This window comes from Protopterus annectens, chromosome 10.part0 (genome assembly GCF_019279795.1).
Source record: "Protopterus annectens isolate FY-2018-M chromosome 10.part0, PAN1.0, whole genome shotgun sequence".
NCBI lineage: Eukaryota > Metazoa > Chordata > Ceratodontiformes > Protopteridae > Protopterus > Protopterus annectens.
In genome coordinates this window covers 110215080-110232943 of record NC_056744.1, presented here as the reverse complement: position 1 = coordinate 110232943, position 17864 = coordinate 110215080, and the positions used below count along the sequence as shown (strand labels likewise).

The window sequence follows — 17864 nt, the reverse complement described above, 5'->3', positions numbered from 1 at the left end:
CTGTGGGGTGACCTGAGGGAGGGCTATGCACAAGAGATGTCCTTGCAATCTGACAGATTTGGAGTGCTTTTGCAAGAGTGGGCAAATATTGCCAAGTCAAGATGTTCCATGCTGATTAGACTCCTACCCAAGAAGACTGTATGCTGGAATTACTTTGCTGAAGCACCTTTTGATTTATTAGTTTAAGGGTGTGCACCCTTATGCAACCAGCTTATTGTACATTTTGTATTTTTCTCCCTAACATATTTCTGTTTTTCAATTGAATTGTACAGGTTATAGGTCACATTAAAGGTGGGAAAAGTTTTTTTTATCACAAAAACCTGGCATTTTAACAGGGGTGTGTACACTTTTTATATCCACTACAGTTCCGAGGCTGATCATACTATAGCAAGCAACATGCAGCCATAGAGATACAATCAGCTATACAAAATCGGTATAAATGTATAAATTGTGCTATTATCTGTGATCTGCATAAGTAGCCTTTATGTAAAGCAAAACTGAAGTAGTTTCAGAACTGTCATAGTGCTAGTATCTTTATACAAAATGCAAATTTGTGTAAATATTTATGTAAAAGCACGGCTGTAGTACTTTAACTTTTAAATGTTGGCTCTGAATGGTAATACTTGCTCAAAATGTATTTTGTAAAGAAATATGTTTTGTAAACATTTTCAAAAATTTGTTACTACTTCTTAGCCAAGGCTGTAAGTAAAAATCGTCTTTGGGCCAGTTTACCTAACTGATTAACAAAGTTAAACTTGCAAGTAATGCAGCTTTCAGAAATCCTGTGTTCCTTTTCTTCCTTTTATGCTTTTATGCAGTAACTGTACATTTCATGTAAGCCATCCAATACCCCCCCCCCCCCGACAAACTGTGGGTTGGAGGTAAACTTCCAGCTTTCAGTGAAGGTCTTTGTGTGTAGAGGGGCCCATTTATACCTAGCAAGGTGGGGAAAAACTTTCCCATCTCCTTCCTGCTGACAATTTTGCCTCCAAGTACATTTATGAACTTGGGTCAGATGCAGCCTCAGACTGCTTTGTTTGGTATTTATTTGGCTGAGCACTAGGTATGTATGCCAGAAATACTTGCTCGTCTATCTGTCATGTGTGTATTGTACAAACTTACACACAGACAGATATATAAATTGCAGCAGAGACCAACATTGTTTTAAAACATTGTGTTGAGTTTTATGTACTAGTTCTGGTAAGGCAGGTTCTTCCAAGTCTTGTGATTTTAATTAAAATACACAAATAGCACCTTTAGTTCTGTCTTACATTGCCAAGAAACAATGACTGAAATATTCAACTTCTCCAGGTTTGCTCTTCAGTTTGGTTGTGTTGACCTGTTTCTCTTAACATGATGCTCTTAAACTTGCTTGTCTCAGCCCTTTTATGTTGCCTCCAAATACACATTCAGCAAACCTGTTTTTTACTAATACAGGAGTCAGATGTCTACTGTTAAGTTTTCCCCCTAGTTGCATTTGTATTCAGCTGCATCTGTTTATCACTCTGCTTTGTTTTTAATTTCCATTAAGGAATATAGATAGTGCATGTTCAGGATGATTGGGTTGTCATTCCCAGGACTGTTGACAGAATTTCTTCTATCAGGAATACAGTTGTTTACTTCAGCTCACTCCATGATGGGCAGTTTTCAGGACTGCTGTCTACTTTTAACATTGTGTGCAAGGAGATGGTGGATACAGATCCTGGAAAAGGCTTCCATTGCTATAAAAGTGAGGAACTGGGGGAATACTGGAATTTATGGTCTGAAGAAGAATGTAACTTAGATGTGGCTTGTTCTCTGGTAGGTATGTGATGGGAAGAAAGACTTTGGGTGGCCACCTAAGGAAATTTCATCTTTTGTGTTCTTGCTGTGAGGATGCTTCACTAGTGACTAATAAGAATGTTTTGATAATGAACTTGGGAGTTGAATTTGACTGCTTATTTGAACTTTATGTTGGATTATGTGTTGTCACAAAGGATGAGTGGTAATATATTCATTTTTGGAACTAAGATTACCAAAAGTCAATGTATAGGATATTGAATTTAACTTGCATGTTATGAGGAACTTTGGTTATTTCTGACTGTGTTGCTCAGAGTGTAGTCTGTGCTGTAGCAAAGTTGATGGTCACTGTAAGGGAAGCTCAAAATTTTACAAATTTAAGTCATTGAAATGTTATATTTGCGATTTACTTGAAAATACAACTCAAAGCTCCCAACAATATGAGGAGGTATGAAGTATAGCAAATCACATTGGTTTATCACCAGATATTTTTTTTCCAAAGGAAGGCATCAGCACAGAAAATGATCACATCTCACAGTGGCTGGCCATGAGAGCTCTGTTGTCTGGTTTAAAATTAAATGCAATTCACCCATACTTTGAGAGCCAGGATCAGGTTTGATGGCCAGTCCATTAATGAAATGGATGCATCTACACAGCTGGGAATGGAAGAGGATAGGCAAACGACCACACCAAGAAGAGTATTCCTTTCAGTGGGAGAAATGGACTTCCCATGAACCCAGACGTGTTTGTCCTGTTCTATTCCATACTATCGCAAATCACATGTTAAAGTGCATTACATCAAAGCTGCTTCTGAATCCCAGGAAAGTGATCAGGATCTCTTCAGTTGAGGGAAATTTTAATGAATTGTGGAAGAGGTTCATTATTAAAACTTTTGTATCCATAGTTGAGCATGTAGATGTTCTTTGTGTTTCACTGTTGCAGTCATCACATTTGGGTTATCTGCCTGCAGGTAGCCCTCAGCCAGCCTGAATACCAGAGTCTTTGGATTTCTGCGTCAGATGCTGTTGCTTCTTCCATGTCATCAGGGGGTATAAAACATGCAGTCGATGCCATTACATCAGTCTTTCTTGCCGTGCGGTGCCCAAAGCAGAAGCAGTTAACAAGTGCTGGTTGGCAGTCTCCTGAAATTTTCCTTTTAAATCAAAAAAGATAAATACCCCATTGGGGATCCTTTTTTTTGCTCTAACCGATGTCAGTAAAAGTTAACAATTGTCTTACCTGTGGAAACCAAATACCTCCTAGAGATTTTCATTCTTACTGCACCCCCTGTGTAGGCCCAGACCATGACGTCCCTTGCTGTCGATTTTGTGCCTTGTTCATGCCCAAACTATTCATTGTCAGGCTATTTTTGCAGCCAATTACTTTCATACTGTATCCCCGTACTCCGAAATGGCTTCGTTAAGCCGTCCGACTACAGATCTTCCGAAAAAACGTAAGGATAAAGACAGAGATGGACTGCATAGGTCCCAAACTGCCGACGACTCTTCCGTTAAGCTAGTCGCCAGTCTGCCGGTACTCTGAGGTGCTTTTGCAGGCCCTGATACCCACTAATTCAGATTCGCAGGCCTCTACTGAGACCCATTCTGAGTCCGGTATGCCGCGAGATGCTTCTTCGACTATGGAATCTGCAGATGTCTCTACCTTGGATGGGTCCGGAGCCGCTGTGCAGGTACCGGCTTCTGAGGGTGTATTCAGGCCTACAGACATTCATATTAAACTGACGCCATCCAGAAGTTCAGAATTCCTCAGGCCAAAAACTCACACTACGCCTAGAAAACAGACGACCCAACAACAGGCTCAGGCCTATATGCCTCAAAAACAAATACTTAAAATGGCTGAAGACCTTATTACCTTAATTAGGGGAAGCAAGCCTTCACCGTCTAAGAGACCTAGAACTGATTTTCTTTCTGATTCTTCTAATAAGGAATCTGATATTTCTGCTCCTTATGACTATCAGGATTTGCCCTTATGTACTTATGAGGGTTCTGATGCAGAGGATTCCATTCCCTCTGCTTCCCCTCCAGACGATTTTTCTTTAGGAGAAACCTTGCATACTCTTAGGGAGCATTTCCACTGGGAAAGCCAGGATTACTCTGAGTCCAAAAAGAGACTTGGGGAATTCTTACTCCTGCCTCAACACAAGCCTTTAGCTATCCCTCCTGTTCTGGACATTGTAGATGATGCTTTCTTGAAATCTAGCCTTACACCAGACACTTTACCTCCAGCTCCCAGAAAACCTGACAGGTATCAGAGTACCTGACTCTCAAGTTCCTCTTCAAGAATCCTTGTGCGGATCCAGAGACCATTTCCCAAGGACTAAAAGGCATTAAGGCTATTGCTGCCAAAAATCCTACCCCTTCTGATAGAGATTCTAGAGGCTTAGATAGATTCGGTAAGAAGGTATACACTTCTGCTCCTTTGGCCATTAGGGCTTTAAATTGCTAGTTTCATATATTAAAGTATCAGCAGCATATTATGGGACTACTTAAACAGAAAATGATGTTGATTCCTGACTGTGCTGAACACAAGAATTGCAAGATTTAATGCATTCTGCAGAACAAGTTGGTAAACATATTTTGCAATGTGGTTTTGATACTTTAGAAGCATCTTGCAGGGCTGCTGTCACTGGGTCTGTACCTAGAAGGCATGATTGGCTTAAGGAACAAATCTTGCCAGATCATGTTAAAGCTAAATTACTGGATGCTCCCTTAAACCAAGACCGCCTTTTTGGCAACAAAGCAGAAGTCGTCCTCAAAAGGATGGAGTAAAAAGCTAAATCTATGCAAACTGTTAAAGATTTTCTACAAGTACAGCCTCCCAGATTCAGTAGGCATTGGCCTTCAAAGAACTTGTCCTTTCCAGTCCATTCCAGGCCTTCTCAGTCCAAATCCAGAAGCAGCAGACCATGTAGGCTACAGTCTCAGGCTATGCACAGATATAAGCAGTGGGGGGCTCCCACTTCCAAAGCAGGGAGTAGTAAGCCACCCCCCCCTAGGGAAAAATGGCACAATGTCTTTAACCTTAACCCTTCCAAGCCCTGCTCAACTACCTGCTCCCTTAGGAGGAAAGCTCACCCTGCATGCAAAAAACTGGGAACTCATTACCCAGGACAAATGGGTTTTAAACATAGTTTCCCAAGGATACAGATTCCACTTCCACACACTACCACCCCCAAATGGTTGGCCAGACCTACCCCCAAATCAATGGGTGGAGGCCCAACAGTAGGTTCTCGGTCTTCTCAGTATCAGGGCTATTCAGCCTGTCCCAGCTGTACAAAGGGGGACAAGGTTTTTATTCAAGACTTTTTCTTGTACCCAGAAAAGACAACTGGCATCCTATCCTGGACCTCTCTATTCTCAACACCTTTCTGGTGGTTCCAAAATTCAGAATGCTAACTCTTCAACAGCTTCTTCCAATGCTAGCCAAGGATGCCTGGTTGGCAACCCTAGACTTGAAGGAAGCTTACCTGCACATCCCAATAAGAGTATCTTGCAGACAGTACCTATGTTTCAGGGCGGGCTCCATGCACTTTCAGTTCTCTGCACTTCCCTTTGGCTTACCTACTGTGCCCAGGGTGTTCACAAAGTATCTAGCTCCAGCCATTGTATTTTGCAGGCAGAGAAATAATCAAATTTACCCATACTTGGATGATTGGCTGATTCAGGCAGAAAGCCAGAACTTGCTATTACAACACCCGGCATTCTTAAAGAAACTTCTAACCTCACTGGGGTACACCATCAACAAAAAAGAAATCTCACCTAGAACCCTGCCAACAGATTGTATTCCTGGGAGCAAGCTTGAACACAACTTCCCAGATGGCATTCCTCACTCTGGAGAAACATGTTTATTTGACAGCCTACTTCACACTATTTGGCACAAAACCCCATCTATCTGTAAGAAAAATACTGCAAGCTCTGGGGTTCATGGCCTCTTGCATTCTACTAATTCCGTGTCAGGACTGTATATGAGGAAACTCCAACGGTATCTAAATAGCCTATGGTGTCAACATTCTCAGGACCTGGAAACAATGATTTCTATCATTCCTTGTATGAAGACAAGAGTTCCTTTGGTGGGCAGAGGCCTGCTACCACAACAAGGGGCTCCCTTTCACTCTACTCCCTGGCACCCAAACCCTAACAAAAGACTCATCAGACTATGCATGGGGGGCTGACATAGCAGGGCAGTGCATTCAGGGCAAATGGAACCCAAGACAAATGCACCTGCATATCAGTCAAAAGTTGTTCGCTATACAGAATGCTCTGACAGCCTTCAAAGACCGTATTCTTCCAGGACAACTATTGGTAAAGACAGACAACACCACAGTTATGTGGTACATAAACAAGCAGGGGGGAACCCACTCGTACCCTCTCTGCAGACTAGCCATGGCTCTGTGGAACACAGCCTTGAGCTACCAAGTACACCTACAAGCACAATTCGTGCCAGGCAAACTAAATTCACTGGCAGATGACTTAAGCAGAAATCTCATGGACCCATACGAATGGAAACTAGAACTCAAAATATTCACCCTCTTGAGGAACAAATGGGGGACTCCAGAGGTAGACCTGTTTGCCTCCCCTCAGAACTATCAATTGAACAAATTCTGCACAAGAATTCCCCACAGTCAAGCTTGGAAAGTGGATGCCCTGCCCTTTAATTGGGAAAACCTCTCAGTTTGTGCCTTCCCCCCTCTGCCTCTGCTCTCAGTGGTTCTACTAAAGATCAAACAGGACAAGCCAAGGACAATACTGATTGCACCAGACTGGCCACGACAGCACTGGTGGCACCCCCTCTTGCGTAGTATGACACTGCTACAACCATGGCACCTGCCTCAGACCCCTTCCCTGCTGTCCCAGCAGGCAGGCCAGATTCTGCACCCTCTGCTTCAAGCCCTGAACCTTGCAGCCTGGCTAATTCCTTCAGCTGTCCTCTAGCAACCCTCAGTAAGCAGGTGATGGATGTCATTCTGGAGGCAAGGAGGCCTAGTACTAGAAAATCCTATGCTGAAAAGTGGAAAAGATACTGTTCCTGGAGCCAGGCTCAGGGGATGGGCACAATGGTGCCCAGCTTACCTCACATTCTAGAGTACTTAATAGAAATGCTCCACAAGGGCCTATCCTTCTTGTCAATTAAAATTCATGCCTTTGTCATTTCAGCACATTGTAATACTGAGCCCCCACCCCTCTTCTCTCACCCCTTGTTAAAACAATTCCTTAGAGGAGCCAAAGCTTGACGAGCCTTGTCTGCAAAGCTATGGAGAGGATCATAATGGAACTCATAAATAAAGACATTGGGGACCTACAGACACTGGATCCTACCCAATTTGGCTTTGTCAAGGGCAGATCCTGCCTCTTGAACTTGGTCGACTTTTTCAAAACAGTCACTAAGGCCATTGATGAGGGTAAGGCAGTTCACACAGCCTACCTTGACCTAGCAAAAGCGTTCGACACAATACCCCACTCGGGCATCATAGAAAAGCTCACCAGCTTAGATGTAAACCCGTATGTCACAAGATGGGTTGCAAACTGGCTCAAGGACAGAACACACAGGGTTAGAGTTGCTGGTGCCATGTCAGACTCTAAGCCGGTCATGAGCGGTGTCCCACAGGGCTCAGTCTTGGGCCCCCTCTTGTTCGGCATTTATTTTTCTGAAGTGCAGGCAAACATAGGGGGATTGTGGCTGACAAAATTTGCAGATGACTGCAAACTGGGCACCATAATTGACACTCCATCAGACACAGACATCCTCCAGAGAGGTCTCATAGAAATGGATAACTGGTGCCAGAGCCATGGCCTTAAGCTAAATGCCAAAAAATGTATAGTCATACCCTTTGGGAATAACAAGGTAACCCCTAAATACCACATAGGTGGTAATCCATTAAACATGGAAGAAGTTATCAGGGACCTGGGGACCCAAGTTGACAGTAACCTCTCTTTTGACACTCGCATTGTCAAAGTGAAGTGGTTACGCTTCACTTATCAGACCATTGATTGAGTACAATGCCCCATTCGGAATGTACCTTACCCGACACCTGCAGCAGTTGGAAAGACCCCAAAAGTTCCTCACCAAAAGGATAAAGGGGCTCAAACGTATGTCATACGATGCCCGACTGAAGAAACTCCAGCTCTATTCAGTCGCATACCGTCTGCTCAGAGGTGATCTGTGCCTGACATACAAGGCCATGTCCAACCCGGAATTAATGGACATGCTCCACCTCAAAAAATCCAAATCCACCAGAGCCACGAGAGCAAGAGACTTAAACCTCAACACGGATATAAATAGGACGTGCTGGAGGGACAGATTCATCACCCAGAGACTCCCTACACTATGGAACAGAATCCCAGTCCATGTGAGGCAGAGCCCCTCACTGACTCTGTTCAAGAGAAATCTTGACGAGTGGATGGGAGATCGTAGGTTTACCCCGGGAATCATCTCTGTATCACTGCTGGACAGAGGCACAGCAAACTAATGGGTATAGTATTCTCATCCTAAGGGGTGGTGAAAGCCACACACACTCTGGCTAGGCTTATAAATGCCCTAGGGCAGATAGCCTAGTATGAACCTATGAACAATTTAAGACCCTCCAGGAGAGCTCCCACTCCAGCCTGGGACCTTAACTTTGTATTGGAAAAACTCACTCTTCCCCCCTTTGAGCCAGCTGCAACAACAGAGTTGAAATTCCTTTCTTGGAAAACAGCCTTCCTTCTAGCCATCACTTCAGCAAGAAGAGTGTCTGAATTACAGGCCCTCATGGCAGTGGAACCCTTCATTATCTTCCATGTGGACAGGGTTTCCCTCAGGACTAATCCTTCCTTTATGCCCAAGGTGGTGTCTACTGTGGCCCTAAATCAGTCCATTCATTTACCTACTTTTTTTCTTAATCCACAAAACAAAGGGGAACGAATACTGCAGTCTCCGGATGTGCACAGACAACTTAGATTTTGTTTGGACAGGACCAAGCCTCTCAGAAAATCTGAACAGCTGCTAATTCGCTTTGCTGCAGGGGCAGAGGGGAAGGCCATTTCAAAGGAAACCATTTCCAAATGGATAGCCCAATTGCATTAATTTCTGCTACAAGCACCATGGAAATCTACCAAACAGGGGATAAGATCACATTCCACCAGGGCTGCATCTACCTCTGTGGCATTTCTCAGGAGTTCCCTACCAGGGACATCCTAGAAGCTGCTACCTGGAGCTCTGTACATACCTTCACCAAACATTACCATGTGCCTATCTTTTCTAAATCTAGAGCTGGATTTGCCACTGCAGTCTTGCAGGGCTTAATAGCTGGCCCTAATGCTCTCTAACTTCCTCCTCCCTTCCTTAGCTTTGGAAATCAACCCAAATGTGATGACTGCAACAGTGAAACACGAAGAACATAGTACAGTTGTGTGCACTTAATAAATGTAGATGTTCGAGTGTATTCACTTTTGCAGTCCTGGTCAACCTCCTTCCAACCCACTGACTTCTATTGGCTCTGCCTTTCTTTCTTGTTGATATATTTATTTTTTTCTTGTGTATTTGCTTTTTGATGGGGGTTTACCATACCATATAATTGCTTCCTATTGTGGGGCACCTGACATCTGGGGCAAGAAAAACTAATGTAATGGAATCGGCTGCATGTTTTATATCCCTGCCGACCTGACGTCATGGAAGAAGCGATAGCATCCGACACAGAAATTCGAAGACTCTGGTATTCAGGCCAGCTGAGGGCTACCTGCAGGCAGATAACCCAAATGTGATGACTGCAACAGTGAATGCACTTGAACATCTACGTTTATGCTAAGTGTACACAAATGTACTTTCTTCCTGGGGGTGCTTGAAGGTATGAGCTGGTCTTTGACGAGACATTTCTTTGGAGTTTCTTCCTAGTCTGACATAAAGCACCTTTGGCTTTTGTCCCTTTGTAAATCAGGATAGGGTCTGTAGCCTCCATCCTATTTTTTGTGAAACCTGTGCTTCTCTAATTATCTTAGAACAATGCATTTTCTATTTCTTTCATGAGAGAATTTATCTATACACAGGGTGAAAATATATATGAACCTATGTTTAATCTGTTAACCTTGCAGATCCTAAACTGAGTGATTTTGAAAAAAATACTATAGCCAGGAGATGCAAATAAGTTTGCATGATGACTAAATGAAGCAGTGCTTCACCCTAATTTGTTAGGAATAAATTCTTCCACCCCATAGATACTGAAGTCCAGACCTTGGAAATGTTTACCTTTAAAGTAAACTCCCTAGGGTATTGGCTGGCATTACAGTTTGGTACATTTAGACATTGAACAAGAGCTACATTCTGGGATTTCCTTAATAGTGCAAGACTCTATTTCTTAAATGTTAATAGAACATGTTTAATGTTATTGAGAATGCTTTGAGATGCATTTATGAGCAACTGTGTTTTGGGGCTGTTTTAATATTTTTGGTACATAACACCTCCATTTGCTGTACAGAATGCTAACTTTTAACCTGAAGTTCTTCACAAAGATTAACAATTGTGTTGCACTGAAAAGCTTGGACAGTAATGTGTTCTTTGAAGCTACACACCACAAATGACACTTAATGTTTTATCTGGAATATCAAAATGATATTCAACCAGTTATTAGAAATCCATCACTTTAACTGTTCTATGTTGTTCATAATGTGCCTGTTCAGCAGTGGACAGTTGGAAGTCCACAGCAGTAGAATGCTAAGGAGCCACTCAGTATAAAACAGTCTGAAAGTTTTGGATTTCTAGTAAGTGGTTGACTTGTCATTTTGATATTCCATTTAAATGTCACTTGTGCTGTGTGCCTTTAGAATTGTTTTGCAAATGTTTCTACTAGCTTTTATTAAACGTATGCAAAGTATTCATGACTTCTACTTGTACTAGAAATGTTCATAAGAAACTGAAACCAAGGTCTAGCAGAATGTGCCACTGTAAGCATGCTAAGTTTTTGATATCTGCTGTGTTACATTTAATTACAAATTTGTTTAAGACTGAAGTTCTACCACATTTGTAAATTTTTTGCTTCATCGTTTAACTTTGCATTAACATTCCTTATGCAACTGTGGGATTATGTATGTTTATTAGGAGATGGAATTTCTGGGTGGTAATGCCGAGGTGAGATGCATGTTGGAGTTGAAGGATTGTTTACTGGTGCTCAACTTTAACATGGTCTTAAATGTTTGTTAGACTGTAAAATTACAGTTTAATAGAATTTAATACTGTACTGCCAAAATGTGCCAAGTTTTCAGGATTTCTTTAATGAATTTTCTTGGCTCAGACGTGTTTAGTTAACAATGTGTTGACGTGGAATGAATTGGAAGGGTCATTTTATATTTTAGTCATTTGTCGTAGGAAACCTCCCCAGATGGAGCATTGCCTGTCATTAATTGACAGGAGTTTGGTTTGTAATATTTCTTGAGAGAGAAGAGAGCACAGTCCCAGGTAGAATGTTTGAAAATCAGTTTGCTGGAGTGCTGATTGCTGGAAGTAATGTACTGTTGTCTGAGACACTTTCAAAGATTTAGTGCTATTGTTTGTACCCTGATAAAATATGGTTCTGTATTAAATACGTTATGAAACACATGACACTTTTTTTTTCTGTCAACAGCTTCTTTCCTCTTATTCTGCTGTCTTCTCATTTGAAGATCTTGTTTTTGTTGCTGCATTGACACTTTAACAGTAAAAATGTATTTTCTTAAGCTAGCATGTTTATTTAAAAGAAATTTGTCCAAATTGTGTGCTGAGCCCTTTAGAACTAGCATTTGTTTGAGGGGAAAATGATGTTTGAAATCTTGGGCATCTCATGTAGTCCATGAACAGTGCTTGGAGCTTTACAAAGCAGGCAACCTTTTTTCTGTGTTTGAGTGAAGACAGTAGGTAACCATGTATGTTCACAGGAGACAAATCAACTAAATCTTCTTTTTCATTTTCAGTGCTGATGGTCAAGTTGCCAGGTTTTGAGATATGCTGATGTGTAGTTAGTAAGTTTTTAATCTTTACTGCACCATACAAATTTCTCTTCAGCAGTTTTCTGTCCAGTTTTTGAACCTGTTTGCAAGGCTTCAGCACTTTCCAGTTGACTTTTTAATGGTTGACATTTTAGTTGTAGAATTGCAGAGGTTTAAGTATGGCTTGGATGAACACGATTGGTAAAGTCATTGTACACAAACTGTATGATGGTATCCAGTGTAGAGATTGCACATTGTAAATATTTTGGTGTCTGACACTGGCCACTGCTGAAGTCTTCTGCAAAGCATGGTTCTTGCTTTTATTATCTAACCACTTTTTCACCTTTGGAAAAGGTTGCTTAAACTACACTTAACAAAAATGATAGTGCAAATAAATTAATAAAAAATGAAGCTGTTTATCTAGTACCTTGTTTTAGTCTCCAGTCACAGTTAAGACACTGCATGACTTAAACTTGCATAGCACCTGAGATTCTTATGTTGAAGGTTTTCTGTGCTGTTTCTGACCTGCATGCCTGAAAGCTGATCTGTTTACATGGGTAATATTGGAAGGAAATGTTTAATGGAGAGAAGCATACACCTATACCTTCTCCTGCACTGTGTCTCTAACTGTTATATGGTTCTAAGTTTGTTACAACTGTCTAATGGACTGCACTGGAAAATAAGGCTTGTATACATTGGGTGATGTTCCTAAATTAGAGTTATGCTGCAAAATGCTTTTTATAAAATGTCAATTCAAGGATGACCTAAATCTCCATGAAAGATGAATGGATTCTTTCCCACATATTTTGTGTAACTGGTAAGCTTGTTAACATGTAGAGTTCACTATTTTAAAAGCAGATTGTTGAATAAAAAGCAGTAGCATAAGATATTATTTGCTGTTGTGTAACACCAGAACCGAATATTGTATGACACTTTACAACTTTATGCATGTAACAGACTTTGGACTTGTGAACCTGCTTTCACAGTGAAACAGACTACAGAAGCAGTTGTGTTTTCATTTTTTTGGTTAAAAATTCTGTCATTTCTGTAAATTTACCAAATAATAGTTTGTATATCTTAGGTGCGTAATTGTAAGTGGCCCTTCATTATCTTCTTCAGCAGAGAAGTCCATGTCAGAAGTTGAATCTTAAACCTTTAGTTGGAAGATGGTGACCAAATTGCCAAAGGGCCAGCTCATCACCTGGTTGCAGAATGGTCTTCCACAGAGGCATGGTATAAGGAGGAATGAGCTCCCCTAATTTCTTTTACTTTTTCTTCAGGTTGATGTGCTTGAAAGAGTGTTGTTGGTGTATCCCTTGTCTGTTTCTTTCTTTGATCATAGGAGGGTTACTAGGCTAATGGCTGTAGAGCCTTTACAAGCTTAGCCATGTTATGGTTAATTAGGGGATATGGGTATGTTAGACGGTTTACATTTGCAGCTTGAATCAATCAGTACAGACTGTTCCTGTCCATGATAAACATGGTGGCACTCCCGGGGTGAATTTATGGTCTCCCATCCAATTGTCCAAGTTACATGTAAGTAAACTCGTTGAGAAGCTTTGCTTCACATGAATTGGGAGTTTATTCCAGAGGAGCAGCAATCTCTGGGAGACATCTCTCTCTTTCTCTCTCCAGTATGTTCTGCTAATGTCATAGGCTAGGTTAAGATCCCTGGAGCAAGTGAATCTTGCCCCATTTGACTTGCGGATATGTAGCATTTCCATTTGGGCAGGGTCAGAGACTGTTCTGTAGGCCATGCACAAGTCACCTCTCTGCAGCCTATAAAATACAGAGTGCAATGACAAGGCTTTCAGTCTGTTCACATAGGTCATGTTTTGAAGGCCCTGTATTTTTTTGGTGAGAAACCTCTGTAGTCTGTCCAGCTGCTGCAGGTGTCTTGTGAGGTACATATAGAAGGGAAGCATTATACTCTATTTATTAATGGTCTGATGAGGGTCGAGTACAGAGGACTTGTAACTTCTTTAGTCCTGGATATGATATCTTTACTTATGAGGTGTTCAATGCAGAAAGCTTTCCTTACCACTGCGGACACATGGTGATCAAAGTTTACGTTGCTGTCAACTTGTGTTCTTAAGTCTCGCACCACTTGATTTCAGCTTGCGCGGGGGGGGGGGGGGTACTGCCTATATTGTAATGTGCAGGGATATCTCCTTTACCAAAAGGGATAATAATGCACTATTTTGCATTTAGTTTGAGACCATGGCTTTGGCTCCACTTGTTTGTCTCTCAGCCCCTTTTGTAATATGTTAACATCGTTGGGGGACTCAAGTGATTGCACCCAGTTTGCAGTAGTCCGTGAACTTGGTAAGTCACAGGCCATCTAATTTCACCTGGACTTCCAAAAAATAGATCCCAAACAGTAGAGGGCCCAGCACAGATCCTTGTGGTACACCACAGGTAACTGGTCTACTGGTAGAGGTGGAATCCCCAACTTTGACTTTGTGTTCTGTCGGTGAGCCAATTAATCCCCAGCTGCAAGAGTTTCTGAATGATACCAGAGTGGGTCATTTTGTCAAAAGCCTTGACTGAGTCAAGATAGGTGGTATGTACTGATGTTCTTAGTGTTTCACTGTTGCAGTCATTAAATTTTTTTTAAGCTGCGATGGTGCAGCGTTAGCATTGTCGCCTCACAGCAAGAGGTTCTCCTGTTGGATTCTTGGTTGGAGTGCCTTCTGTGTGGAGTCTGCATGTCCTCCCCGCGGTCGAGTGGCATTCGAAAGACATGCGTGAATGGGCGTGCCTTCATTGAAGGTTGGGCATCTGGCATCTTGGCACTGTACAAATCTACTGCCAATCACTGGCGGACCGGAGTTCTGCTGTGGCGACCCCTAACCAGGAAAAGGCAAAAGAAGATCATCATTGTTTGTATCCAGGACATCTAATGGTAAAGACGGACAACACCACAGTTATGTGGTACATAAACGAGCAGGGGAGTACACATTATTACTCCCTCTGCAGACTAGCAGACTAGCCATGGCATTGTGGAACACATCCTTGAGCTACCAAGTGCACCTACAAGCTCAATTCCTGCCAGGAAAATTAAATACACTGGCAGATGGACTAAGCAGAAACCTCATGGACCCACATGAGTGGAAACTGAAACCAAGGATTTTCAGCATGTTGACAAGCGAATGGGGGAGCCCAGCTGTAGACCAGTTTGCCTCCTCACAGAACTACCAATTGGACAAATTTTGCACAAAGACTCCCCAAAAACAAGCCTGGAAAGTGGATGCTCTGTCCTTCAGATGGAAAAACCTGTCAGTCTATGCCTTCCCCCCGCTGCATCTGCCCTCCAAAGTACTACTAAAAGTCAAACAGGACAAACCAAGGATGATTTTGATTGCTCCAGACTGGCCGCACCAACACTGGCATCCCCTCCTGCGCAGTGTCACTGTTATCTCAATAGCACATTTTTTGCCTTCATCCATGGCTTTGGTGATATTCTCAAAGAAGTCCACCAGGTTTAATAAACATGATCTACCCTTAAAAAAAAAAAAAAATTGGTCGGTTTGAGAGTTTTAAGGTCGCCTTTGTCTTTGTCAAGATCCATGATGATTCTCTTCATGGATTTGCAGATAAGGTTAGTTCGGATTATGGGTCTGTAGTTCCCAGGGTTGGTTGACAAGACCCCCTTTGTGCAAGGGAATTACTTTTGCTGTTTTCCACTGTGCTGGAACTAAGCCAGTGCTGAGGCTGTGGTTAGAGAGTGCAAAGTGTTTCTGCACGGTCCTGTTTTAGGCTGTTTAGTAAGCAGCCTGGGATGTTATTTTCTCGCATAGAGGCCATGATTTTGGCCTTGGAGAGTATGATTATGACCTGCTGTTTGGAGATGCTAAGTAGAGGACTCATGGCCAGTATGCTTTGTAGTATGACAGGTGGGGATAGGGTGGTGGTATGCAGTAAATCTGTCCACTACCAGGTTGGCAATTTAAGTTCAGTATGAGTGATACCATCCACTACTAGTCCAGCACAAAGCTGGGCCTTCCCTTTTTGGATGTAGATAAAGAAGAATGCCTTATGATTATCCTTAGCTAGGGATGCTAATTTAACTTCGTAATTAGCTTTAGAGGATTTTAGAAGATATCTGATTTGCTTTTTCAAGCAGTGGAGGGTGTTCTTCCTCTGCTGAGTCAAGTTCCCTCTAGTTCTTGGTCATCCGTTTCTTCCTCTTGTGTAATCTATTTTTACTTAGGACCACCAGGGTGGCTTTTTCTTTTTTTCATGAGGACCTGGTTTTGATCCATTCAGGTACAGTTGACTTTATACAGTTGTATGTGTTTATACAGGGCATTGTACACCTCTGCATAGGAGTCATCTTTGGCTGTGTTAGCAGGGTGTTCAAAACTATTTATACCATCACTTAGTAGGCTCTAGTTTACTTTGCAGAAATTTTTCATTATTTTAGCTGCTGCCAGTGGGGTGGGGGTCAGGTCCGGTCATTACTTCAAACGAGACTGATTTATGATCAGACTTTACCAGGGAGGGCCAACACACTGGGGGTAGTGCAATAACCCCCTCCATGTTGGTGGGTACCAAGTCTGGGACATTTGCGTCCCTTGTGAGGGTGCAGACAGTCTGTTCCAGAGCTTTTGTATTGACTAAGTCCATGATCCTAGGGGTGAGCATATCTGCTCGTATGTCACCCGATCTACGGAAGGATAGTTGAAATCCCCCATGGTCAAGGTGTTTGGTTGTATAGTAAGTGACTTTATTAAGTCCAGGTAGGCAGTGTGTTTCTGTTTCATGATGGAGGAACTGCAGCTAACAATGATGTTGAAGGGGGGGAGTTACTTACAGTTGGACATGGAATAACTCAAGAGAGTCATACTGTTTAGCCAGTCTTGTTGTATTTGCCCTTAATGAAGATAGATACACTTCTGCCTTTGATTTTTTTCACACTCATTATGAGGTCTGAGCATGTGGAATGCTGGGGTGCTCTCTGCGGCTTTGAACCATGCATCAGTGACTGCACAGACATCAACATTTTCCAGGGTGAGAAGTGCTTTTCCAGGGTGAGAAGTGCTTCTAGAGAGTGCAGATGTTCATCGTGTTACCCTGCTGCAGTCATCTCACTTGGGTTATCCTGTCGTCAGGCGGTCCCGCAGTCGACCGGATTTCCAAAGTCTTGGTCCGACGTCGGTTGCTGTTGCCTCATCCCTGACGTCAGTGTGCCAGGGGTATATATATTGCAACCGGCGCCATTTTCTCGAGTCTTTCTTGCCGCGCAGTGCCCGAAGCAGAAGCAGTTTGCAAGTGCCAGTCGGCCGACTCCTGAGATTTTCGAATTCGAATTTCAGACCAAAGTCTTCTATAAAGCTAAGTACCCCATTGGGGAAACTTTTCTTGCCTCCGACAGATGTCAGAAAAAGTTAACAATTGTATTTCTTGTGGGAAGCAAATACCTCATAAGGATTTTCATTCTTACTGCATACCTTGCCTAGGCCCTGATCACGACGTCACTTCTTGTCGTTTTTGTGCTAGATTTAATAAACGTACTATTAAAAGATGATTTGATTTCGAACAACACTTTTTTGGTAGAAAATTTAATTATATCATGCCGTCAGAGCTACCGACTACCAGCGTGCACAAAAAGTGTAGGGACAAGGACTGACAGCCCAGGCCTAAGCCCACTTCCGTGGCCTCGGTTGATCCGGTCTCCGGTTCTCCGGTTATCAGTGAGGCTCCGACGCAGCCTCTGACTACCGCAGTTCTGGAACCTGAGACCGCTACAGATATTTTGACGGAATTTACTAGGCTGACGCAGCCTTTTACTTCAGGCCCTTCCGACGATTTACTTTCCAAGGACGTCGGTGCTTCTGAAACACCATCGGTTTCTGAAGGCGTTTTCAGACTGACAACTCTTACAGTCAAAACGTTTTCCAAGTCGACTCCTTCTAAATCAAAAAAGGCTTCACTTCAGTCTCCTGTTCAAGGCCCTATGCCTAAGAAACATGCTCAAGATGGCTGAAGATTTCATTTCTCTTATCAGGGGTTCCCAGCCTCCCCCTGACAAAAGGCCTAGACAAGAGGAGGATTCTGCTTCCTCTGAACAACTGTCTATTTCTTCGGATTCCTCTGAGGACCAAGACTATTCCTTCTCTCCTTATGAAG

The 17864-nt window shown here is 42.5% G+C and overlaps 1 protein-coding gene across 3 annotated transcripts in view; it reads left to right on the top strand.

Moving 5' to 3' along the window:
• BAIAP2 (BAR/IMD domain containing adaptor protein 2) overlaps nt 1-17864 on the top strand; it is a 243268-nt gene that overhangs the window by 176987 nt on the left and 48417 nt on the right. The window contains exon 15 of one of the 3 annotated variants that reach the window (XM_044085086.1): nt 11718-11765. The exons of the other annotated variants lie outside the window; for them this stretch is intronic. Within the exon in view, the coding sequence (XP_043941021.1) occupies nt 11718-11745 (28 nt within the window). The 3' untranslated portion in view covers nt 11746-11765. The remainder of the gene's footprint in view (nt 1-11717; nt 11766-17864) is intronic. 3 annotated transcript variants of the gene reach the window in all.